The following is a 26,521-nucleotide window of genomic DNA, read 5'->3' as shown; positions in this document are numbered from 1 at the left end:
GGACTGTATGGAGGGTGTGGTAGGATATCTAGGTTGTTCTTCTGCAAAACGTCCACTACACAACCAGCAATATGTGGCCTTGCATTATCATGGTGCAACAAGAAGCCATTCTTCAGCAATGGACGCTTCCTTTTGACGTGCTGTATCATTGTCCGTAAAACATTCGCATAGTATGAGCCGTTTACAGTATTCTCGGGTTCTACAGCGTGTTGGTAAACAATGCCTTTGTAGTCAAAAAAACATTATGGTCATAACTTTACCAGCCGATTTTACAGTTTTTGCTTTCTTGGGGGTAGGCGAAGACGGATGCTTCCATTCACTGCTTTTTTGTTTCATTGTAGGGTCATAGTGATACAACCAAGCTTCATCTGCTATAATGATGCGATTTAAGAAGTTGTCGCCTTCTTGTTCCAGTCTTTCTTTGCATTCTGTGCACACAACCACTCGCTGCTGCATTTGCTTCGGTGTCAAGAGTTTGGGAATCCATCAGGCACAAACACGTTTCAGTCCCAAATGTTCAGCCATAATTGAGTGAACACTTCCCACAGAAATATTCAGGACAACATGCAGCTGGCGTACTGTAATTCTGCGATCCTCCTTGATGATAATCGCTGCTGTGTTGATCATTGTCTGTGATGGACGCTGAAGGTCTTCCCTCACATTCAAGATTTTCAACATTTTGCCTTCCTTCCTTAAAAGTTTTATGCCAGCGAAAAACACTTGCCCTCGACATTGCTTCATCGTGGAAAGCTTCGTATATCATGTTAAAAGTGTCCAATGCCAATTTTTGTAAACACACACAAAATTTAATTGCATAAACACTGTTCCAAGGACGCTTCCATTTCGACGACTGGTCGCAGCTCGTAGGCACGACGAAACAAGCTTGTGTTTAGTCACGTGACACTCTGGCACATCAGCCTGTATACGCCATCTATCAACCTCTTTTGTTAATACAGACGGCAACATTTCTTTATTCCACAGAAATTAATATTGTGATGAGTGGTTTCACGACAGTAAAATTAGTCTTATTACTTATTGAACAGCCCTCGTACTTACTAACTTTATAGAGAAATTGGAATTCACTACTGAATTCTATTAGAATATAAGAAAATAAAGCATTTGATCTCAAAGCAGTTTGACTAAGCCTTCTGTATTGATATATCCTAAGCTTGGAAAAAACTCTACAATTCTGCAGATGAATGGAAAGTATTTTAAGCCCTGTGGCTTATCTTATTAGGGAGCTTGGTGTTTCAGAAAAGAACTATTTTGAGATAGAAAATTTTGTAATGTCAGGAGGCCAGGAAGAAACTTTTTTTAAGTAGGGTTTTTTAACTTGAGTTTTTGTGGGATTGTGTTCTAGTGGTATGTAGGTAGCACGATCACTGAGAATAATATCCATTTTCCGATTATATTCTATTCAAATCAGATCTGATTACAAGTCATTCGTTTCTGAACAGTTTTAAAGATAAGAATCAAAGGATTATTCAATGGGTGTTAAAGGTTCCTCAAGATTTCTTATGTGCAAAAATGTCATTCTACTGCAACGAAAGACTCAGTGGAAATTCCAATTAAGAACCTTGATTAGGCTGGCTGTCCTGATTTTAGCAAGATTTGTTATTACTGACAAAGTGCCTTTTGATCCTTTCCTTCTTTTCTTGACTCTGAGGATTTTATATTTATTAAGGTGGAGGACTCCAGCATTATTCCAAAACTTTGTTCAATCTGCAATGATAAAATGGATGCTTAACTACTGCACATATACTAGATCAATATTACTGTATAAATTTAGTTAAGGATGTAAAGGATTGTCCAGTCCATCTAGTTGCAGTTGTCAGATGTTTTTTTTTTTTTGGAAAGGCTCCTTTAGAATCAGTAACTTTCAGCATTTAGCTGTTGATATTGTAGGTCCTTTAGAAAAAGTCTGTGAGAGGAAATAAATTCATTTTTGTAGTAGTAGATATGTTTACAATATGTTATGGCAGAGGCTCATGCCAGATGCTTCATAGATAGGATAATATGTAGTATGATTGTCCAAAATCTTTGTCAGCTAGAGGTCCAAGCTTTACTTCAGAATTGTTGTTGTATGTATGATAATCTGTTAAACATAAGAAAATCTTCACAACAGCCTGCTGACTTGGTTACAATCCTTGGTCTTTGTAGGCTGAAGAAGTCTATTAAACAGATTCCCTCAAACTTATCTCATAAAGAATAGCTTACCACACTGTTTTTGATTTTCTTTTTCCTACTGATTTTCATCTGTTTCCAATTCAGGATTTCAGGGTATAGGTACATATCTGATGGGTCCAGTAGAAAGATTGACTACTTGGAAATTTGTTGGTTCAGACATTGTCATCACCTCACTCCAAGTTGCATCTACATTTTGTATAATGCAAAGTATCATATTCTTTCCAGTACTCTCTGAGAATCTTTAATGGGAAGGCATGCTTTAGTAACATGGTTATATTTTATAATATGGTGACTAGTGTATTGGATGGGGGATGCTTGTTCAGGGATTTATTTGGATTTTGCTGAGTACAACATGATAAACTACTGTTGGCACTGAACATGATGGGGAATTGATAGTCATCTGGTAGCTTGGTTATGGATATGGTTGACTAATAGGAGTCAGAGAGAGAGTTGTGTATGGGTGAGGGGGAACAGTGTTCTGAAAAAGGGTGGTAATAAGCTGGGTGCCACAAAGTTCTCTTCTGGTAATATATCACTGATATATAGTTCACAGTATGAAAGGATATATTCATTTGCTGATGATGCTAAATTAGGAAGAGCAATGGGGGAGTTCTGATATGTTCTGCAACAGGATTTGAATAGGTTGGTGCTTTGGGCTGAATAGGGATGTCACTTCAGTGTTGTTGAGTGTAAAGTTATGCACTTTGCTTCAGGAGGCAGAAGAATCAAAGGATCTGGGGATCTTGTTTAATAGGAGACTTGAGTTCGAGGGAAATGTTGTTAAGGTTGTAACAGTTACCCAAAAAGATTGCTGCTATAATGCGAAGAATTCTGACAGGTACAAATAAGGAAGTAATAGCTGCACTGTATAAGGTACTAATTAGGCCTCATTTGGATTTCTGTGCATGGAACTAGTCACCTGGCCACATTGGTGATAAGGAAACATTGGAAAGAGTGCAGAGGCAAATAACTGAGACTGTTTCAGGATTCTGAAATATTGAGTATGAGGACAGATTGAAGGAATGTGGTCTTCAGAGCTTGGCAGATAGGAGTGATATGACTGAAATGTATAAGTTGGTGAGAGGAGCCTATCAAATAGGTATAGGGGAATTACGATATTTGCCCAAATATAACTCGCACACATTTTCCCAAATTAAAGTTTAATAATTGGTGTGAGATATACGTGGGGATTTTCAGAAACTAAAGTTTTTCAGGAAAAAATTAAATTGGCATCATTATTTTATAATTGCTCACATTATTTATAAAATGAATGTATTTAAATTTTAATTATCAATGTCGACATGATTGCCCACTCACTTTCATCATGCAATATATTTGAATCTTTAGTAGCGACAATGCTTCTTTAATTAAATTAAAACAAACTGATCATTATTGCTTTTATCATTTCAGAATCATAAGATCACCAGACTTAAAAAAAAAAAAAAAAAAAACCCACTGAAAATGAGTATGACTTACCAAGAATCTCCTATTCGCTTCTGCTAATTCCAGTTTCGAGAACAATTTCCTTGTTTAATTGTCAAGGTCATCTACTCAAATAGCATCATCTACACTCCCATCCAGGGGTTTAAAGATGCTGGGTTTTTTTTAGAAAACTTTGCAATTATTTTTGGCGAAATAATTTCCAGTTACTCAACAATTCTAAGGATGGTCTTTTAATCTTCCCTGCAAGACTCAGGTCACAGCCACCATCTGCTGTCTACTCTGTGTAGAATTTTTGTACATACTGGGTACTGAACTAACAGGGATGGGGCAATTTATCAAGCAGTACCTGTAACGGTACTGCTTGAAAAGATTTCATACCAGCTGAGGCATCACCCAGTTAAACAAGGCCCATGTTTTCATCAGGAACCAGGGTGACCAGTGAAAAGTCAGTTACTGGAAAAAAGCCCAACTTAACATCTAGAAGAATAAACCCAATGTCAGAAGAGCTGAAGATAGGAACCATCAATACAAGGAGTATTAATGAAAAGGAAATTTGTAGAAGACCTGGAAAAGTACCACTTGAACATCATTGACATTACTAAAACAAAGAAGATAAAAAAACAGGTGAGGTCCTACTAAATAATTATGTGACACCCTCCAGTTGGGACCAAAGACTCATCGAGGGAGGGCACCCATTCTACAGTTCTCTGCCCAACTACCAACTATAACAAACCACAACTACCCTCATCCACATCAACACTGACCACTAGCACTTTCACAGACAACCACAAACATCCACTCCCACAGCGGGACTCGCCAACCATTCAGCCAATAAGGCCGGCATATTGTTGTATAGGATGTTATATTCATGTAGTAATGATGAATGAGAGGAAGAAGTAGCAATAGCATTCAACACAAAACATGGAGATAAGCTTCTGGATTGGAAGACTGTTTCAAGTAGAGTTATGTAAGCAAACTTCAAAATGGGAAATGAACAATGAAACTTGTCTGTGCCTCTTTGGTCTCAGAGAAAATTCTTCTAGGAAAGAAGTGGAGCAATTTTTTGGAGGCAGACCCAGAAGTGGTGATACTAAGGCAGAAGCAATGGAGAGGTCATGTTTACCTATACGAGTTCTGTCTTAGTATCACCACTTCTGGGTCTACCTCCCACTGACGAATTTAGAAAAGGATTACAACATGGGGCCTAGAGAAAAGGTTTTCAAAATGCTACAGTTATCTGGGGTAACTCAGCAGTCAGAATTGAAGGAAATACCAGAATCAGAGGTAAGACAAGGATGCACTCCCTCACTACATTTCTCTTCCACTGTTATTTATCATCTACATGGATAACATTATGAAAGAAAATGGCATTAAAAATGATAATAGAATTGGAGATAGTAAAGTTAGTTTTGCTATCTCCAATTTTGCTTTTTGCAGATGATGCTGTACTCCTAAACTCATCCAGTGCAAATTTCCAGGATTCTCTAACTAAATTGAATTACAACTATAACAAATTTTGTATGAAAATCAATAATAAAAAGGAAACTATGAAAATTAGCAGAAACATAGAAAATATCAGTTGCATTCTCAATAGAGAACCTATAGGATAAGTAAAATATTTATTTAGGAACAGTTTTAGTGAAGATGGCAAATTAAATTTGGAAATAGACAATAGAATAAGCAAAACTGCTTGGGCACAGAGCCATTTGAATAAATTCATACATAATAATTGAGAAATTAGAAAAACATCAGATTAGCAGCATACAAGACAGTGTTCAAACCAGATTTAAGTTATGGATCTGAGAGGGTTAGAAATGAAAGCATTTGATAAAAGCCTAGAGACCACGAGTATGAGAATTCTGAAAAACAAAAAAAAATTAGGGAAGTGAACAGATCAGATTGCATCTATGGCAGATTCAAATTAAAAATGAAGATATTAGAACGAACTTGAAATTGTTAACATTCAAGAATGTATGAACAGAGCTAATCTAAGGTGGTATGTTTACATAAACAAAAGCAAAGACAATTTGAGAAGTTACATTAATATTTCATTCAAACACAAATAATTATAAAGGTATTCATTTTAAGAGAGCACATGTAATTTACAGACAAAAAGTACTATTGGTGGTGAGTGATAGATTGGGTCCTGTGTTGAAGGTAGTAGTGTCACCGTGTAGTTGGAGCAGTGGTTGAAATATCTGAAGAAAACATCCTTTTTGATCCTCAGACTATTTTCTAGAATGGAATTATTATTTTTTTTATTTATTTTTTATAAATATATTTCAATCCTAATGATGCAATTTCACTCCTGGATTACCAGAGGTGTGATTTTTTTTTTTTTTTTTTTTTTTTTTTTTTTCCCTTGAGTAATTGTTCTGGTTTGGCAAAATATTTTGCTCCCAGAAAATAATTCTCCATCTTATAAAAAAAAAAATATATATATATATATATAAAAAAATAATTTTTTTAAATCCATGACAACACATGCACATGTTGCTTATATCTTTTATAAACAAAAAAAAAAACACTTCTATTTTATATTTCAATAAATAATGCTATTTTTGCATCATTCTTGTTTTTCACTATCATAATTTTTAAATTAAATCTTAAATCAGTAAATAAAAAAAAATATATAAATTTCTAATATATGGAAAAGTTTTTCACTTGGTTGCAAATTAGATTAAACTTGCCAAGAAATTATATTCTTGTTTTATCTAAGTATGCATATGAAATACATTCACTACTAGGCTACTTGTACAAGGGACGTCCAGAAAGTAATTTCCGTTTTTTAAATATTTTCACAATATTTAAAAACGGTACATTGTGATCGCAATGGTGTGCATGCATGCTGCGTTTGTTGATTCGTTAGCAAAGCGTTGGTGCCATTTTCAGACATTATCGTAGTGTGTACGCTTCTTGGTGCATGTTTATAATGCCTAAGAAAATCGAATCGCCCACCACATGTGAAATTAGGTCAGTTATCCATTTCTTGAATGCAAGGAGCGTTAAAGCAGCTGAAATTCATCGGCAAATTATTGAGGTTTATGGAGAACATGCAATGAGTGATTCAATGGTACGAAGATGGGTAGGACTTTTTAATGAAGGAAGGACAGGTGTGCATGATGATGAACGGAGCAGGCGACCATTAAGAAACTGCGTCGTGTGATTCAGAATAAACGACATGGCATGCTTACCAGGGGCGTTGTTTTGGGTTCATGATAACGTCCGCCCACACATAGGCGGCAACTTTCTATGACAAAGGTATACAACACTTGGTGCCCTGTTATGATAAGTGCCTGAACAATTGCGGAAATTATGTAGAAAAATAGTGAAAGATGTCTACTTTAATTTCCAATAAAGTTTTTTTTTTTTTTGTAAGTATATTTTTGTTTCTCTGACAGCCCATCGAAACTTATTTTCTGGACGTCCCTCGTATATAGAAGAGCTAAATGACTTCATTTTAGTTGTCTTTGTATCCCATAATGCAAAGCACATTCCTTTGAGATGTATATAGTGCTATGCATTATGGGAAGAGCTGCTACCCAGACCTTTGTATAAATAATCATCACCAAGAACTAGACGATTCCTCAAATAACTAACCTCATCGGGTGATCGCCCAATGAGGTTAGTTATTTTAATTAAACTCATTAAGTCTTTATCACTCGGAGGTATTCAGTAGTAGTTCTACTCAATGACGTGCATACCCTCTCACCGACCAGAACCTCTTGTCTCCTGGGGGGGGGGGGGCATTCACCAAAGGGCACCATAAATTTAGTGCCATGTCAGTAGAAGCTATACCATATGCAAGCATCTAATGGAATGCAATGATTGAGACTGCTTCATCAGACCCCAGATCTATAGTGTTTAAGTGCAGATCTGCTCCAAAAACTGGCATTCTGTCAGATCATTTAGTGATCTGAAAGATCATTTAACTTATTACTCAGTGACAGGCCCATTGGGCAGAACCCTCCACAATGGCTGTACCGTACCCGGTGACAGTCCAAACCTACCACCGAGCAGAACCCTCAGTGATAGCTCTAATCAGTAACAGGCCTGCCCTTCCACTGAGCAAAGCCACTCATATCTCAGGGAAAAGCATCACCAAAACAGCCTCAAGACCACTGCAGTGGACTTTACACATCTGCAGTAAACCACATTAGTCGGAGGCTGATCCAGAAGAGATACTGAGGTTGAATTAATGCAGAGGTCATATACACTATGTTGAGAGTGGACATCTAGTTATGATCAAAAATATACGTTTTAACTATATGGCCTGAGTGAACTGCCCTTCTGGGCATGCTTTCAACCAATTTATGATACTTCACAACAAGACTATTGTTCCATTCTTCTAAAGCTACCCCTCATTGCTGATGACAGCTGCTGGTCTGGAGTCATTGAAGATTAATGATATTCAATGGGATTGATGTCTGGACTATGAGTTGGCCATTACAACACTTGAATGTTGTTTTGTGAAAACCAGTCTTGGACATGCAATGTGCCATGGAGCATTGTTGTGCTGAAACATGTAAAGGTCACTGTCAAAGTAGTTCCACGATGTTGGAAGATGAAGTTGTCCAGGTAGCCATCAGATGTTCCAAAACTGTTCTTCAGATAATCTCATGATCCAAACATGATTATCAGAGTGGAACATTTGGAAGCTTGATTTATTGCTCCACGAACCCTTTTCCAGTGATCTATGGTCCAGGAATAGTGTGAGAGACACACCAGTCCAAATATCTGATGCAACTCTCCATGGATAGTTCTAGTATTAACAGATGTCCCTGAAGCATTTTCTAGGTTGACTGTGAAGTCCATTGTTGACGTGCAGGATGGGCAAACATTCTGAGAAGTAGCTCATTAATATGGGTCATTGAGTGGTGACCTCTCAGCTGCTGTGGTAGTAGCACCATCAACTTTCAACCTATGAATGGCAGAAGCGATGGATTTTGGTACACTGTGTTGGGTAGCAATGTCACTGACAGAAAGACCACTAATGTGGTCCCCAACTACTATCACACATAGGAAGTCTGTCAGTTCAGTTGAATGTGGCTGATTTTGTTCTTTTCTCTGATCTGAAAAATGAGACTATCCTGTTTTGCAATTATGGTGATCACTAAGGCTAATCCATTCTTTCCATATAAGAAAAATGTTATAAAAGTTAATGTGATGTGGGATGTCTTCTTATCAGACATCTGAGTATGTCTGTACTAAAATAATTCTTACAAGATGCGTAAATATTTATTCTTCATTCCACTATAAATTTTCATTCCTTATACTCTCTAAGAAGTGTATTATCAAGATTTTCCAAGTTAAGAGTAACTTCCTGACAGTTTCATCTATTAGGGTCGCTGATGATAAATTCACAACGATGCGATCTTGTTGTAATTGCGGTCGTTTTGTAGCACTATGATGCTGAAGGATTTAAAATTTTTCTGGTATCAGTTTTTAACTTGAATGAATTTTTTATTAGCTGTTGCATTAGAGATGCTGTCAAGGATATCCCACAGGTCTGAGTTTAAAACATCACACAGTTCGTCACGTAAGAGCATTGATGGTGGCATTTATTTTTGAGAGCTCCATATGAGTAGCATTAATCTTTTCATGCAAGAGTTAAACTCGTTGCTCAGTTATTCAACTCTTATGAATAAAAGGTCTTGTTAGTTTCTTAATTGTCTGGTATGCTGTTATATCGTCATTCTTTTGAAATTTATCCTCAATTTATCTGCATTCTCTGGATAACCACTTGTTTCTTGTAAGTTTTATCATCATCATATTCCTGATACTTACCGTAGTATACAGGATAATTATGATAGCATTACATGCAAAAGTTACATCATTGCTAGCTTTCAATCAATAATTTTCCTCAAAATTAATCTGTTTTTTCTGTGAAGACTCCAGTATTATCAGATCTTATATTTCTGTCTTAAATCACTTTTACTGTATGAATCCACTTACATCTCAGCCTTAATTTCCTGTCAGTCTGGCAAAGAACACTTGTTTTACTAATATTTCCTCTCCCATCCTGTTTAAGTGACATACCACCTGAGATTAGCTCTACTAACACATTCCTGAATGCTAACAATGGCAAGTTCTTTCTTAATATGCTCTTTTTGAATGTGATGCTGCCATTCATACCATCTGTTCGCTCTACTATTCTTTCTTAGAATTCTCATTATTTCTAACCCAGCTCCTCAGATCCATAAGTTCAAATTGGTTTGAACACCATCTTGTATACAGGGAATTTAGTGTTTTGTACCAGCTTTACTATTCTGTTGTCTATTTCCATATGTAATTTACCATCTTCACTAAATATTGTGCCTAAATTGCTGAAATGTTTTACTTGTTCTATAGGCCCACCATTCAGGATATAGTTGATGTTTATAATGTTTCTGCATATTTTCATTATCTTTTTATTGCTGATTTTTGCATCAAATTTATTACATTTATTCAATTTAGTCAGGGAATCTTGCAGACTTGCACTAGATTTATTCAGAAGTATAACATCATCTGCATAAAGTAAAGAGCTAAGATTAACATCCAATTTTGATATCAGATTTAATATTAAGATTTAATATTTCCTTCACAATATATTCCATGTAGATAATGAATAAAAGTGGAGATAATGTGCACCCTTGTTGCTCACCTGATTTTACCTCAAGCCATCTTCCTGTATCTCTTTCGATTCTAATTGACTTACAGCTTAAAAAGAGACTGTATTGATTGATATAATCATTTTTACACTGTATAACTAGCGTTTTGAAAAGATTTCCTCTTCACCTTGTTATATGCTTTTTCAAGATCAACAAAAATTAAATACAAATCCTTATATTCCCAAGATTTCTGAACTATTTGTCTTCAAGTGAAATTTGATCCTGACAAACTCTAATTGTCCTGAATCCAGCTTGTTCCCCAAGCTTCCCTTCCACAATTTTTCTTAGCCATTTCTCAAGTATACTTGCATAAATGTTACCAGGAACTCACTAGAGAAATACGTCTGTAATTCTCATATTCAGTTTTATTTCCCTTTTTATAGATGGATACTATGAGAGCTTTTCTCTAATCATCTGGAATTCAACCCTCTGTCGAGGCCTTCCAGATTATGCAGTGCAGTCACTATAAAACTTATACCTCCATATTTGAGCATTTCTTGCTGAATTTCATCTACTCCAGCTGCCTTTCCACATTTCAGGTTTTTAATTACTTTTTCTATTTTAAGTATATATATGTATTACTGACTGTATTCCCGATGGGAGTTTTCTACCATCATACCGACTCTGCTTGTTTCATTTATCAGTGTTTCAAAGTAATTACTCCAGACAACTAGAATATTGTTATCTTCAGTTTTCATGTCACCTTTATCATCTCTTCTTTTTACAGTACTTTTTCCTCCATTTCCAAGCTGCTTTTTTTTTTTTTTTTTCAATAGCCTCTACAATATTTTGCCACCTTACTGATATTTATTTTCTGTTTTCACTAGTCTTCTGAAGACTTGTTTTGCTAGTTTTATGCAGTGCTTTGTTTTCTTACATTTTTCTCTGTATTCTTTAAGAGCACAAGCTGACTTACTTGCCAAGAATTTTCGATATGCTTTCTTCTTTTCCTTCACTGCCTCTTTTACTTCCTGAGTCCACAATGGAGTTCTTGTTTTTCTGTCCTTATAGACAACCTCCCCACATGCCTCTCTGACCGAATCAATATTTTCTTCAGGATTTGTTGTTGAATCTCCAAGGTTTGGTTCTTGTTTTCAAATTCTTTTATTTTTTCTTCAATGATGTTTATGTGTTTGATTTGAGTCTAGTTCATTCACCTCTGAAAGCTGCTCAACCTTGATTTGTTTTAAAACTCTTACACACTTCTTTTTAATATGAAATTCAGTTTTATCCCGCTTAAAACTAAATAGTGATCTTCATTTCAAATCCTCTGTACTCTTGTGTTCTGAACCAGTGGGAAAACATTGCTATCAACTATAACATAATCAGTGAGACTTTTCTTATTGCTTGCAACTTCTCTCCATGTGAATTTGTGCACATCACATTCCATGTCCTGGACAGAAATCCAGCAGGCACTTACCATTATTGTTACCTTTGGCTTTTCTCCAAATTTTCTCAAAACATTTTTATGTCTGGTAATCATTTCCTGCTCTGCTGCTTAGGTTATATTTTTAACAAGGACCAACTGTTTCTTTTTTATTGAGCTATCTACCTTCTCTAATGCCTCAAAAAAAATTCCTTCATTTCTTCCTTGATAGAACACCTTTTGTGGGACCATAAACACAAATAAATCTCATTTCCCAGTTCCCCATTTCGATATGTGCCCACATCACTCTACTTGATATTGCCTGCCATTCAAGAAGATTATCCTCATATTTAGTGTTAAATGCTATGGCTACTCCCTCTTTTTTCTGATTGTTATTGACAGAATATAGCATTTTGTATTTGTCACTTAGAAATATCTCACCTGTTTTTGTCTTCTTTGTTTCAGTCACTGCTATTATGTCAATTTGGTACGTATCCAATTCTTCTGCTAGTTCTTCCATTTCTTTTCCATTGCTTATGTTGAGAGTACCAATCTTGAACTCTGTTGGGGTGGGACATTTTCTGGGATTTGTTCTAGTAGCTGACTTAACTGTTTGACCTGGTTCTCTGATGAAACAATGTGGGGGGGGGGGTCTTGTTTAACCAGGCAATGCCCTCAGCCAGTATGAAATTCTGTCATGTACCAGTATTTTACATTGTGGTTTAAGCCAATAAGAATACAGTATGGTTGGCTAAATTCCAAATTGCCAGCCCATCGTTCAGTATCCAGAGAGATAACTAACAGGGTGCACCAGGAGAAGGTAATGATTGGACATTAGGTCAGAAGCCCAGTTGGTTCTCTGCATTTCTTAAAAGGCTATGTGGAGGTCTCCTCCCAGTTATACTGCTTTGACCCTTAAGCACTTCAAGTTTTATCTGCTTTTTAATGTATCTCTTTAGATCATTATATCATAATTGATCATAATCTCCTGCAATGATCACAAAGCTGTAATATTTAATTGGGTTTATTGATATAGCATTCTCTTCCTAAAATGTTCAAGAATCAAGAGAGTCTGTTGGAATTTCAGAGGGAGAAGCAATATTTGCTTTAGACAGGTCTTGGGTGGTATTTGACTTGAGTTGTGCAAGTTTAAACTTTTGTCTCATTTTCTTTGTGGTTCTCATTCCAAATTTCAACATAATTGTCATTATTACTAAGTTATGGTCACTTCCAGTGTCAGTACCAGGGAAGGATCAATTCTTGTTGTGGGTTTATACTGGTTTTCTATTTAGTTTTTATAAATATATAATCAGTTAGGTTCTCAGTTCTTCCATTTTGAGAGATCAAGATCCACTTTTGTGTCCTTTTATGTGGAAAAGGTGTGTTGGTTATGATGAAATCATTCTGCGAAGCGAATTCTGTCATTTTCATACTCCTGTTAGTTTCTCCTCCTTCAAAAGGGCCAACAAAGGGGAGATAATTCCTACCTATATCTGTTCCGATTTTTGTATTCCAGTCCTTGTACTATTACAAAATCTTGGATTGTGTGTTTCATGGATCAGGTTATTGATTTGGTGATAAGAGGTCCACTTCCTGGTCTTCATGTGAGGTGTGTGTGCATATGTTTGTATAATAGATATATTTAATAGTTTATCCTTTAATCGTACCACTGCAAACCTACTGTTCACAAGTCTATGACACAGTGCTTAATATTCTTTTGGATCACGAAACCAACTCCCTTCTTATGAAGTAAAGAAAGAGTTCCTTCCTCTGTTATTAATACTCCAGACTCTCTGGCCATCTTGTTTCACATATACCGATGATTACCCATCCATATTGTGCTAGTTCTTGTTGTTGCACCACTCACATCTTGAGGCTGGCCACTTTGATATAAGGTTCTAACATTCGAAGTTCCGATTATAAATCTGTTTACCAAGCACAATTCACATTTAGATAGCTTTATATTCTTCACAAAGTTAATGTCACCAGTAGTACATTCTGCAAGAGATGATGCAGTCCTTTTTTGTCTGGGCAACGACTAAGTCGGCATGGCATTCTGTAAGGTTTCCTCCATGTCCATCTAGTGGATAATTAAAGACAGGTGGTACCCATCTCCTCTCTTGTCTTCGCATAATAAGCATTTAGTTGGACGAAGCGGAGCAGCCTTCATACCCAGGGTTGACTCTATGAGGTGCATATATAAGTGTGTGTGTGTGTGTGTGTGTGTGTGTGTGTGTGTTCTCCCAGGATGTGTTGCTTGATCCATCAATCATCCTTCTATCATAATGAGGCAATTTGCAGGGCTTGGAGGGGAAAATAAAAAATACTTTGATTACATGGCATAAAAGTAGTTTTCACTTTGCTATTCAAGCCTCACATATTTTACATCCTCCTAAGCGACCTCATTTACCAATCAAGAAACCAGAGTTTTATAATACCCACTCTTCATTGTTCATCTGTTATGTAGAACAAACAGGATGATCTGGAGAGAGAGAGAGATCTGCAAAAACAGAACACGTTAAAGATGTGGAAAATGAGAGAAAACACAAAATTTGATTTGCCTATTATATAATCACTGAGGTCATCTTTGCATGAAAGACAGAAATGGCACACCTGGACCATAATTGCTTTGCAAGAAAATTTAATGACATGCTGTTGTGTTTTCATTGTATTTATGGTTTAAGCCAATGCAAGTACAATTTGTTTGACTGAATCAGCCCATCTTTATTTGTTCACCTCCAGATGAATAACTGTAGCAGATTGCATCAGGAGGGTGAGAAACTCCTGGTTATTTTCTCTTCAGATTTAGCTAGCTTTGACCCTTAAGCTATCCTGACTGAATCCACAGCTCAAATAGAATCCACCTGTTACTTATTTGAAATTTAAAAATGTATACTAGCATTTTTATTGTTTCAGTATATGGATACTTATTGAATAATTATATTAATATTAATGGAATTAATTGAATAATATTAAATTATTAATATAATTATTGAAGTTGCAGAAATAGAAATCTGTATGTAAAAATTTTAACAGCAACTTTATTTCTCTGTTTTTTGTGATGTGAGATGGTGGAGGGGGTCTGAGACTCTGGGACAGATGAAGGGGAAGGGTCAGAAATCTGGTAAGTAGTTGATATCATTCAAGGATGATCCCTAGGGATGACATTTTGATAATAAATTATTCTGTTCAGTTATGTCCTTAATTTATCGATGAAACATAAACTTCTCTTGCTATTGTACAGTGGATTATCCAGATGGTATATTTTCTGGAGGCTTTGTTTAGAAAATTGATTGGTGTGTCCATGTCCATTGTTAAAAGATAACTTCATATGAATTTTTGTTAAAGGAATAAGTAAATGAAGGCAGTTTTTATTTTGTGATGAATAGGTGATCTAATTTTGTATTTTGCTTCATTCATGCTTATTAATAGCATTCGTATTTTCTGTATTATTCTGTCAGTTTTACAACTGTATGTTTTTCCCATTTTATCGCTAAGTTTTAAATTTTTATTTTATTTTATTATTATTATTATTTTTTTTTTTGTGATGTTTAAAAGGTTGTTCCTTCAATTGAACAAAAACTTCAAGTGATCAATAAAGAGTGTGTGAAATGACAAGAAAATTGAGCAAATATGATTAGCAAAAGAAAGTGAATCCTGAAATGAAAGGATATCCTGAAGAGGAGAATTCACTGCCAATATATAAATCACAATCACAGAGTATTTTACATCTTGTCGAATGCATGATGATCTGTATGGAATGATGGTTAATGATGCTTCAAAACAGGATCAGATGCTTTTAGCATATTTGTGAAGATATTTCATCTGCAAACTTTGTTTCTTACACTTGGATAAAGGATTAAACCAAGAATATAATTTCTTGGCATCTTTAATTTATACTTCACTTTCATTTCTTAAAAGTAATATGTATTGGTTTCATTGTAGCTTACATCCTATTATGGTACTAATATATACTTAAAAAAAATGAGTGTTTTATAATATACACTTTAAAAAATTAGTTTTATAAATCACAGTTCACAAAGTTTGTGGATTTGAGTGGTGGAGACAGAGTTGTAGAGTAGGTGCAGTCTCTCAAAGAGTCTTTGGACTCCTTGGAGGTGTCATGTAATAATAATATTATTCTTATAGCTGGTTCACAGGTGAAATTTATTTCCTATCTACCCTGAATAATCAAAGTTTACTTAATTCTGTTTAATGCTTGTCTGGCATTCCAGTAGATAGAGTATTAAGAACTGCTACAGTAGATATCCTGAAATTATTGTATTTATTAACCAACTCTTTAAATAATTTACAGTGTAATTATTTTGATAATAGTGGCTCACTACAAGGAGCTTTTAGAACAAATTTATGATAGTAAGTGCACAAAATAACATAAATGAGAAATTAATAGATCTATAATGTTAATTCTGCTGCAGCTACCAACTGTTGGTGGTAATTCAAAAAGTTCAGCCATTCTAGTGCATGAAACAATTTTTTCCCTCCCTTCTGATGTTTTTTTATTCTTGTGTTATGACCTACTCTTGTTTTGATATTTGCTGTCATGAGACTAGTTTCAAGCCTCTTCATCATTGGAAAGATTCATTGAAACAGTAGATTTATTGTTAAAATATATATATTGTAAAAATCCCTTCTTATGGAAACTTGTCTTTCTCTTAACAATCTGTGACTTAATGCATCACTTTGAGGAACATACTAAGCCTGACAAAATGAACAACTTGTATAACCATAGTTTATGGCTTGCTAACTACCATGATAATTGCTTTCTTCTCTGGATAAAAAAAAAAAAAAAATTCTTCTGGATATAATCTTAGTTTATTTGATAGTTTACTGTAAACACTAATTTGTTTCTCATGTTTAAAGATTTGGCAGTGAATAACAGAACTCCAAGTGGAGGAAGGGAGAATGTATCAAGTTCAAATTCTGTTTTTACAAGTAGTGTGTGAGTACTTTTTCCTGCATATTTAGATACTTCATTAGAATTGGGTTGTAGGTAATACATTGCAGTTTGCATTTACTATAGTTTGTACTCGTTTCTTTTAATTTTTTAATACTGATTATTTAAAGTACTTACATTAATCTATAAGGCAGAAGGTAGTTTTCATGTTCTTTGAATGTAACAGACATTTTCTTTTAATATGTATTTCAGAATGCATTCTTAGGTTTATTTCAGTGTACAATTAAGCTTTCTAGAAATTATAACAGGAACTAACTGTTGTGCCATTTACTTTGATGTTCATTATGTAAATTTTTAAAATTATTTAAAATTGTGATTAATTCACAATTTAATTATTGACAATACTGTTTGCCTATTAATTGTAATTAAAGGACTAAATTTCAACAAAAATGAAGACTAATAATTCCATTACAGTATTCTTTTATTGAAAACAGTTACTTTAGAATAACATTTCAGAAAAGTTTTTTTTTTTAATTTGTCTGTTAGAATTAATCAAGATGGAGTTCACCAGAATATATATATATATATGATGCAACAGATTTACTTGGCTATATGACATAATTAAAGAAAAGTAATGACTGGAAGGTGAAAAATACCAAACTAGAAAAAACTGTTTATTATTTAAACACACAACTAATTTCTTCTTAGAAGACCGGGATCATAATACAAAAAGAGAAATATAAAAATATACATCATGAGGGCAACAGCTATAAATTAACTTAAAAACATACTGTTGACTGTGTTGTTGACGATTTCTGTTGATTGCACAATTGTTCTCTCCAGTTCATCGTAGCATCTAAAAATGTTTTCTGATTTGTTCCAGATCATTGGATGAATGACAGAATCTTCATTGTTAAGGCAAGCAGAATCAAGTATACACCTAATCAAAAAACATGACAGCCTAATGTATCCAGAAGTTTTTGGTGTAACTGCAGTGTGCCCTATTTTGGTTAGACAGAGGAATCCATTGAGTTGTGTATTTGAAGAGCATGTGAGAGACATTACTTGTGGCAGAACTGGAGCCAGTGCACTATCTAATCATGTTCTTAATTCTGCTCGCTCTAATGAGGAAGATTCTGTCATTCATCCAGTGATCGGGAACAAATCAAAAAACATTTTTAGATGTTGCAATGAACTGGAGAGAAGAACTGTTGAATCATCAGAAATTTCCCTCAAATCCAGTCTTTCTTAATACTAACCTTAGTTATAACCTTTCTGATTGTCATTTTTCAGCTATCCAACTTTGACATACATGAATCATGCCCAGCAATATATTAGCACGTAAATTTATAGATGTTGTTTCTCTTATAATGTATATTTTTGCATTTCTCTTTTCATGTTATGCACCCAATGATCTCTTCTAAGAAAATGAAACTAGTTGTGCATTCAGATGATAGCTTTTTGGTATCTCTCAGTTTTCATACACACATACAGTATATTTACCCCCCCTCTCAACCTATTATTTTTTGTTCATAACATCTGTACATTTTCCATCTATTTTATAGCATCCATTGAAGCCATTTACTTAAAATCACAACAATAGTCAGCCTTATAATCCAGCCATTGAGATTAATAAAATATGTAGTCAATAATTCACTGTTTAATCCTCTATTTGCATTGTCATTGTAGAGAATTATCTGTGTGTGTGTGTGTGTGTGTGTGTGTGTGTGTGTGTGTGTGTGTGTGTGTGTGTGTGTGTGTGTGTACACACACAAGTAACAGATCTGTTTGCCATTTAAGATGGGTTTATAATTTGTAATTTTCTTGAAAGATATGGGGAACAATTGCGACAATAAGAAAGAGCCTAAAATGTTGCCTGATTGAAAAATTTTGCAATTTTAAAAATTCAAAAGTTCTCATTTTTTTAAATTGTAATCTACAAACACATGAATGTGCTCAGAGATTGTAGTTACAAGACAATCACCAGTATAGTTTGGGTTTTCTCTCTCTCTCTCTCTTTCTCTAATTGTGTATTATTAGAAAAAAATATGTTTTACTATTAGTTTGATTCTTGACAATCTTGACTTAGTATATATGTATTAATCAAATCTGTCCTTATCCAGTTAACAGTTTTAGATTATGTAGAAGCTTCTGAATGTTTAAAAACTGATTTACAAGTTGCATATATATTTTTAATAAACTAACTGTAAAACAGATTTGAGAAAGTGAGACATATTGGAGAATTGTGTAAGGTGACAAGGGGAAATAGAAATATTCTCTGAAAGAAGGAAGCAAGTAAATGCTATGAGTGAAATAAAGGAGGAGGATATAAGATTGTCAAAAGATGGAGAGAATACCTTGAAATTTTAAATGTAGAAAACAATATAACTGACATAAGTTCACTGACATATTATTGACCTAATAATAGAAGGAAGCTCCTAATATTACATTAAAACAGTATCTAAAATGAAATTAATGTAAGAGAGAAGTGAAAATCCATGTAGATAATATAGCAATAGAAATGCTTTAGACAACTTAAGAAATTGGAACTGGTAATTTGTGATCTTCAGTAATTTGCTAAAGACTGAAAAGATGTCCACGAATAGTGGAAAGAAGCAGTGATAACCATAATTTCAAAGAAAAGTTATCTCATAAAAATTAGAGGGAATTAGTCTACTGTCAGTGCCTGTAGAAATTATAAAATTTTTACAAATAGGATTAAAAATGAATAATGCAAGTGCATTTTAAAATTGTAAAACCTTTGATATTACATTGAAATACATGGATATGAAGAGCATGAGCAAGTTGATATTAGAACTAGTGAAAGTACTGTGTATTATTTTACTTTAAGAAATATTTTTAATTATTAGAAATTATAGAGACAAATATCTGAGAACAATAAATATATGAAGATAGTAAAAGTTGTGTTATTGCATATCAAACAACATCAGAATGGTTTGAGATAAAGAATTGGTGTAAGATAAGATTACATAATGTCTGGACCAAATTTTAACAGTCATTGATTGGGTTATGAAAAAAGTTACAGCTATAAGGAGAGGAATGACTTGGAATCTTATATTGCAACTGGATTATGCAGATGACGTATAAGTGCCAGAGAGAAATTAAAATGGACCAACATGCAGTAGAAGCAGCATAAAAAAAATTGACATACTTGGGAACTAATGTTGATGTGAAAGGTGGAACTGACAAGATTATAACACAAAGATTGGGAAGAAAAAAAAAAGAAAGGAAATGCTGCTTTCATAAGATTGAATAATGTATGGAAATCATTCAAATATTATAATAAACCCAAAAATAGAGATCTTTAATAGCAGTATCAAGGTCATATTATGACTTTTATGGATTAGAGACGTGGAAATTGACAAACAGGAAGCTAAATTTCATAGTTTTCAAACAAAGTGTTTGCATAAAATAAAAATATTTTAATGATGAATTATATAAACAGATAAAAAGTATTGCTAATGAAATAAAAAGATGCAGATGGCATTGAATTAGACATACTAAGAATGGACAGGTGACATTCTAAGGGTAGTTTTGACATAGATCTTAGAAGGAAAACATTGAATTCCTCAGAAGGAATCCAATGCCTAATCTCAGCAGAGAAAGACAGAAAAAGAAAGAAGGATACGGAGAGCAACAAAATCAGTTGCAAAGGCAGGGTTTACTGGAGAAGAAGGATCTCAGCTTTATGTGCCTGAGAGTACAAAGAGGATAAGTGGGTATCTCATCTCATCTTCCTTTCCCTCTTTTAACTTGCAGTGTCGAGGGTTTATTAATTATTGAACCTCAAACTGTTCACAGGAAAAGGTGGTCAGCCCTATGTTCCAGTGTATCCTATGTCCATAGTGTTGAGTTCTCAAGGCCAGCTTGCTTGCTTTGCGGGATGAAAAATCCCAGGATAAACTGAGGAAAAAAACCCTACAGTCCACGCCCAAGACCGGTTAACTTGGCTATGGTTGAGAAAGATCCTTCTGCTCTGCTCCTCACGTCACCGACGGAATTGAACCTAAGACACTCCTTCTCCAGGCTTATGGTTAATAAATGCATTTCCTTATCATTTCATTAATTATCTAACTTACTTTAGTTTTCCATTTCAGCGCAGTATTGTATAGTTCAAATTGTATTTCCAGGAACAACCTGAATTCATGACACTAAGCCTATGGTAAATTAAGATCAGTTTATAAGGGCTCACATGATGGCTTCAGCAACCAATTAGATTGTAAGAGTGGGAACTATTGCATTAGGATTATATATTAATAATTTTATCAATGATAATTACTAATTTATTTAATAAAACCTTTCATTTTATTATAGAAACGAGATATTAAAATAGTTTATGTTGTGGCATTTGTAGTTTATAGAAAAAGGGAATGTGATACCTATTTTTAGGGGGGGGATATGAGAATTTGACAAAGTGGGGGTGAAAGTGATCTAATCTCAAGTGTTCTTTCATTTTACAGTGTATTGTTATTTAGTGATGTTAATGCATACTTGAGAAATAGCTAGAATCCCAAATCTGTTAAAGTTAAAATAAGCCCAGGAAAGACCATATTTAAAGAGTCAGTGTACAATGATTAGAAAGAGGAAACTCTTGGCAGTGAAACACTTTAACATGCTTGAAATCATTAGTAGAAAAGAAGAAAGTGAAACTAAGTCAAAAATAATATGTGAAAAAAAATTTTACTTTGGTCTTGCTTGATGGCCTTTTGTAGATACTCGGAGTAAAATAGTATGTATAATTGAAGGATGCTTTTGCTATACCACATCCTAGAATCAATTAAATGAAGAGTAAATCAAATCAAATAGCTCACTTTTCACCAGAATAATTAGCTCAGAAATTAGAGGGTTTGGGTATTATTTTTCTGAAATTTTTCAATGCTGCTCCTCCAAGTAGACTAGACATCAGTACTTATAGCATATTTGATCATTTTCTAAAGAGGCACCCCTAGTATTAAATCATTGGCTTTTTTACTGTGGTTAAAATTAAGACATGAATGCTATACATTCAAACATATGTTGAAAAAGAAATTATACAAAAAAAAGTAATTTTTGACACATACCTTTCGAGGATCCTTGTTTACCTTAAAGTTCTGATGAAACAAACAAACAAACTCCTAAAACAATAATGAGCTATAAAAGGAGTTTAAAGACCATCAGTTAGATTAAAAATTCATGGAACATTTTTCAAAAGGGAATGGAGTTAAGATAAAAAATATGGAAATTAAAAACACAGGGATATATATATATACATACATACAGTGGTGGGCTCACATGCAGGATGAGCAACTGAAAATTAAAATTACAGATAAAATTGAAACAGTAACAATAATAAAGAGACAGGGAAGGAATTCATTCTGCCAAAAAATAATTTGACCTATGGATGATTTTGTGTATAATAAGGAAGACCATAAAAAATATGATGCACAATTTTTTTGTCTCTCCTGGAAAAAAATAAATTCTATGTGTTATATTTCAGAAATGTATTAATATGCAAAGCAAGTGATGAAGATTTAAGGGAATTTTACAACCAGTAGACGCTATCCCCCACCCCCCATTTTTTTTCCCCCATCTAAAATCTGGCCATATTTTCATAGTCTGAGAGACACGATGTCAATATATATTATTATTATTTCGGGCGACTCCAGGGAGTCCTTAGACTCATCGAGGGAGGCCCTAAACATCATGTCCACACAACTATACGACATTCTCACAGTATCTATCATACCTTGCCTTGAACTCGCTCACTGTCATAGCACCCACAACAGACTCTGGCAGCTTATTCCACTCATTTACCACTCTAAAAGTCAAGAACCCAGCTCTAACACCCCTGCTAACCACACTCTTGCCCAGCTTCCATAGGTGTCCCCTAGTTCTCCCACCACCAGTCCTGATCTCAAAAATATTCTCTGAATTAATCCTATAGAATCCCTTTAGCAATTTGAATGTCTCAATCATATCTCCCATTTTCTGCCTATCAACTAGTTTCTGCAACCCACAAATCTTCAACCTGTTCTCATATGGTTCATTCCATAGACTTGCTCTATCATCGAGCCTTGAACTCACTCACCGTCATAGCACCCACAACAGACTCTGGCAGCTTATTCCACTCATTTACCACTCTAAAAGTTGCTCTATCATCGAGCCTTGAACTCGCTCACCGTCATAGCACCCACAACAGACTCTGGCAGCTTATTCCACTCATTTACCACTCTAAAAGTCAAGAACCCAGCTCTAACACCCCTGCTAACCACACTCTTGCCCAGCTTAATTTGGTTCATATGATTCATTCCATAGACTTGCTCTATCATCTTAGTCACTCGCCTCTGGATCCTCTCAGGTCTTTCAAATCAGGCTCAGTACAGAGGTACAATAACTCGCTTGTCTCTGCTCGTCAAGGTATTTTTCAATAACCAAGTGAGTTGATGAGCTGATTTAGCTACTTTTGCAATGTGCCCCCTAAACTTTATCTCCCTATCCACCAACACTCTCAAGTCCCTGGCCTCATCAATCTCTTGGAGTACAGTTCCACCAGTGTGGTATACTGCTGCTAATCTTTTCACCCCAAAATGCATAACCTTACATTTTGTCACATTAAATTGACATCTATTCTCCTTAGCCCAGAACTCCAATCTATCTAAGTCATCCTGCAAAACTTTGACATCTGCATTCACTATCGCCCTACCCAAGAACAGAACCCTGCGGCACACCGCTAGTCACTGGCCGTCTTTTGGACTCTACTTCTGAATAAACTACTCTTTGATATCTCTCCATCAACCACCCACCTATCCATCTCACCAACCCTATATCCATTCCCATATGTTGTAGTTTAAGGATTAGAATTTCATGTGGTATCCTGTCAAACGCCTTTGCCAGGTCCAGCAGTATCACTGTAAACCCATTTCCATTATCCAGTTCAGCCATCACCTTGTTATAAAACTTGAGCAAGTTACTGAGGCATGATCTACTCTTCACAAAGCCATGCTGTCCCCTGTACAGTATCTCATTTTCATCAATCCATTTCTGTATTTTTCCCTTGACTACTTTCTCCAAGACCTTGACAACGATTCCTGATATGCTGATCGCTCGGTAATTTGCAACCATAGTCTTGGATCCTCCTTTATGCAGCGAAACTATTTTCCCCTTTTTCCACACCTTCGGGACTAAACCAGACCCGAGACTCAGATTAAACAACATGGTCAAGGGCACTGATAATTCCTTTGCCGCTTCACGCAAGACCTGTGCCGGTATACCGTCCAATCCCACAGATGTATTCACATTAAGGTTCTGTAATAGACTATTCACCTCCACTTCATTCATCACAATTCCCGTATAAACTAATGGTTCCTTCATTTTTTCAATGTCGCCACCTGGGTGATATATTTGCAAAATGTGTGCTCAGTAACTCCACTATATCGACTGATTCAGTGACCACCTTACCATCGTCATTCCTTAAAATCATTTTGCCGTGTACAGTTTTATTTCTTGCTTGCAGCATATTAAGAGAACTGTTTGGGATTCTCTTTTGCTTGCATAGCTAGTTTCCTTACATAATCTGCTTTTGCTTTTTTTACCACACTTGTTACTTTTCTGGTCTGCACTTTATACCGTTCATGTGCCTGCAGGTCACCCCTTTCTTTAAATTCCCTCCATAGTTGTTTCTTTTTTTGCAGCTCAAGCTTAATGGTGTTATTCATCCATTTAACCCCTACTTATTTCACTATTCGGACCTTAGGTATACAATCAGCCATAACCTCCTGTAAATGCTCTTTGACCACTTCCCATGCTCTATCGACGTCCAGCCCTTGCAGTTGTACATGCCATGGCACTGATCCAAGCAATCTCCTAAGCTTGTGAAACTTGCCAGCACGGTAATTCCACATATACCCTGTCTTAATCGAAAATTCCACACCTTTAGCCACCTCCCAGATCAAGACCTTATGATCACTCTAACCAATAGGTGGAAACATGGTCATATTCATTACAGTCAAATTCTGAGATGCTATTACCAGGTCAAGCACTCTCACACCCCTAGTATTTTCAATTACATGTTGTCTCAGATAGTTATCCCTTAATAATTGAATAAAATCCATTTCCTTCCTCACATGTGTCCTCTCCTCCTTCCAATCAATGTTACCATGGTTGAAATCCCCCATAATAATTACCCTCCTTCCACTCATTTCATCAATTTGTTTATGCATACTATCTCCACCATCTATTCCATCACCTGGTCTATAGCAGCACCCAACTGTATATTTTATTCTGCCAGTCTCAATCTCACACCAGATAGTCTCAAATGAGCTCCTTTCACTATCCTGCAATACAACTTCAATTCTCCTTGGCTGCAGTTCATCAGCTATCATCAATAAGACCCCTTCCCCCCATTTTATTGTCTCTGTCCCTCCTAAACACACTATAACCTACACATTCTATCCCACTAACTATATCATCTTCCGTCAGCCATGTTTCACTAATGCCAATAATCACTGGCCAGGAAGAGCCAATCAAGGCCAAAAATTCTTCCTTCTTGTTTCTAATACTCCTGGCATTAGTACACATGAAATGTAGTGATCCCTTTGTCCCACCCCTATCTTGATGCGTTATTCTAAATGTCCCATTCCCGTTTTTTGTTCTTAGTGCTGGCTCGTGTACATTATATACATTCTTACACTCAATTGTCTTACTGATGTCTGCATATCCACTCGCCCCTCCTTGGTAATTCTAGTTTCCCTGGTTCTGCACATCCATTTTCACTTCATTCAGCAACACTTTTTCCAGTCTCTGCACACCAAGTCCATTCAATTGCAGGCCATCCATCTTGTATATGTCCTTTCGCCCATCAAACTCATTCCACATGTCCACGAATTCCACACCACACCGTCTGCATAACCTGCGCATAATGTCATTTGCGATTATGGCCCTCCTCCTAAACTCCTCTCTGTCATACCACGTCAACAGACTCACCATTCTAACTCTGTCACTCTTTTCTTTCGCTACCTTTAACAATACTTTCAAGTCCTCTCTCATAAAAAATTTGTCACCTTTCAATTCATTTCTACCCGCCAGAATTATTAATTCTTTCACCCTCTGTTTTTTGCACTCTAATACTCTCACTTACATCCTTAAATTTCGCACCTGCTAAGTATGATTTAGTTACACTCCCATCTATCACTCCTCTTAATAACGAGTCGCCATACAACACTCTTTCCTTCATTTCAGAAACTCTCTTCCACTCTTATGCTGTTTATTTACGTTAGCCGAATCACTCTGGAAAGAGTTTTGCAGGTACTCTAATTGCCGCTGCGCCTTTTGTATCACTGCGCGCATCCTAGCGATCTCGCTTCCTACAAATAATTCCTCATTTTTTTTATCATTCAAACCATTTTCTCTCTCTGTATAGTTGCTTTCACTCTTTCTTAGATCACAGCTTTCATTGCCATCTTGTACATCGCAATTCCCTATCAAGCCACTATTTTCACTCACATTTCTCTCACAGTAACTGTCTCACAACCTGACACATACTTCAACTCCTCACTTTGCTTACACTTTCTGCACATTCTCCCACCACTATCACTTTCAATCCAAACTCCAGCTTCATTCGGGAATGCATACATCCCACACACACATCACATTGGACAAACTCTCTCACATTATAGTTTTTGAACAATAGCGCCGTATTTTTGGACGCCATTATCTTACGTCGCATTGGCGCCATATTCAAATCTATGAAATGTGTCGTTAAATACTAAATTAAATAACGGAATTCACACAGACACAACAAGCTACCAAAATTAGAAAATATTACGTTATGATTTTAACCTATATTCTAATTTTCACTCAAAATTATACTTAGCTTTCGGGAGCTCTCTGAAAACATGACCGACCGTCTAGCCCTCTAGCGGGCTCTCCATGTCAAGTACTTTTTTTTTTTTTTAATATATA

At 35.4% G+C, this 26,521-nt stretch overlaps 1 protein-coding gene across 3 annotated transcripts in view; it reads left to right on the top strand.

The window, feature by feature from the left end:
- LOC150102179 (heterogeneous nuclear ribonucleoprotein U-like protein 1) overlaps positions 1 to 26,521 on the top strand; it is a 323,967-nt gene that overhangs the window by 66,974 nt on the left and 230,472 nt on the right. For 2 of the 3 annotated variants that reach the window (XM_090399724.1, XM_090399723.1), the window contains exon 4: positions 16,528 to 16,606. The exons of the other annotated variant lie outside the window; for it this stretch is intronic. In XM_090399724.1, the coding sequence (XP_090255850.1) occupies positions 16,528 to 16,606 (79 nt within the window). The remainder of the gene's footprint in view (positions 1 to 16,527; positions 16,607 to 26,521) is intronic. 3 annotated transcript variants of the gene reach the window in all.

Source organism: Typopeltis vanoorti, chromosome 10 (assembly GCF_054136105.1).
Source record: "Typopeltis vanoorti isolate ZY-2024b chromosome 10, IOZ_Tvanoo_1.0, whole genome shotgun sequence".
Taxonomy (NCBI): domain Eukaryota; kingdom Metazoa; phylum Arthropoda; class Arachnida; order Uropygi; family Thelyphonidae; genus Typopeltis; species Typopeltis vanoorti.
The sequence above is the reverse complement of the archived record's forward strand: the minus strand, read 5'-3'. Positions and strand labels throughout refer to the sequence as shown.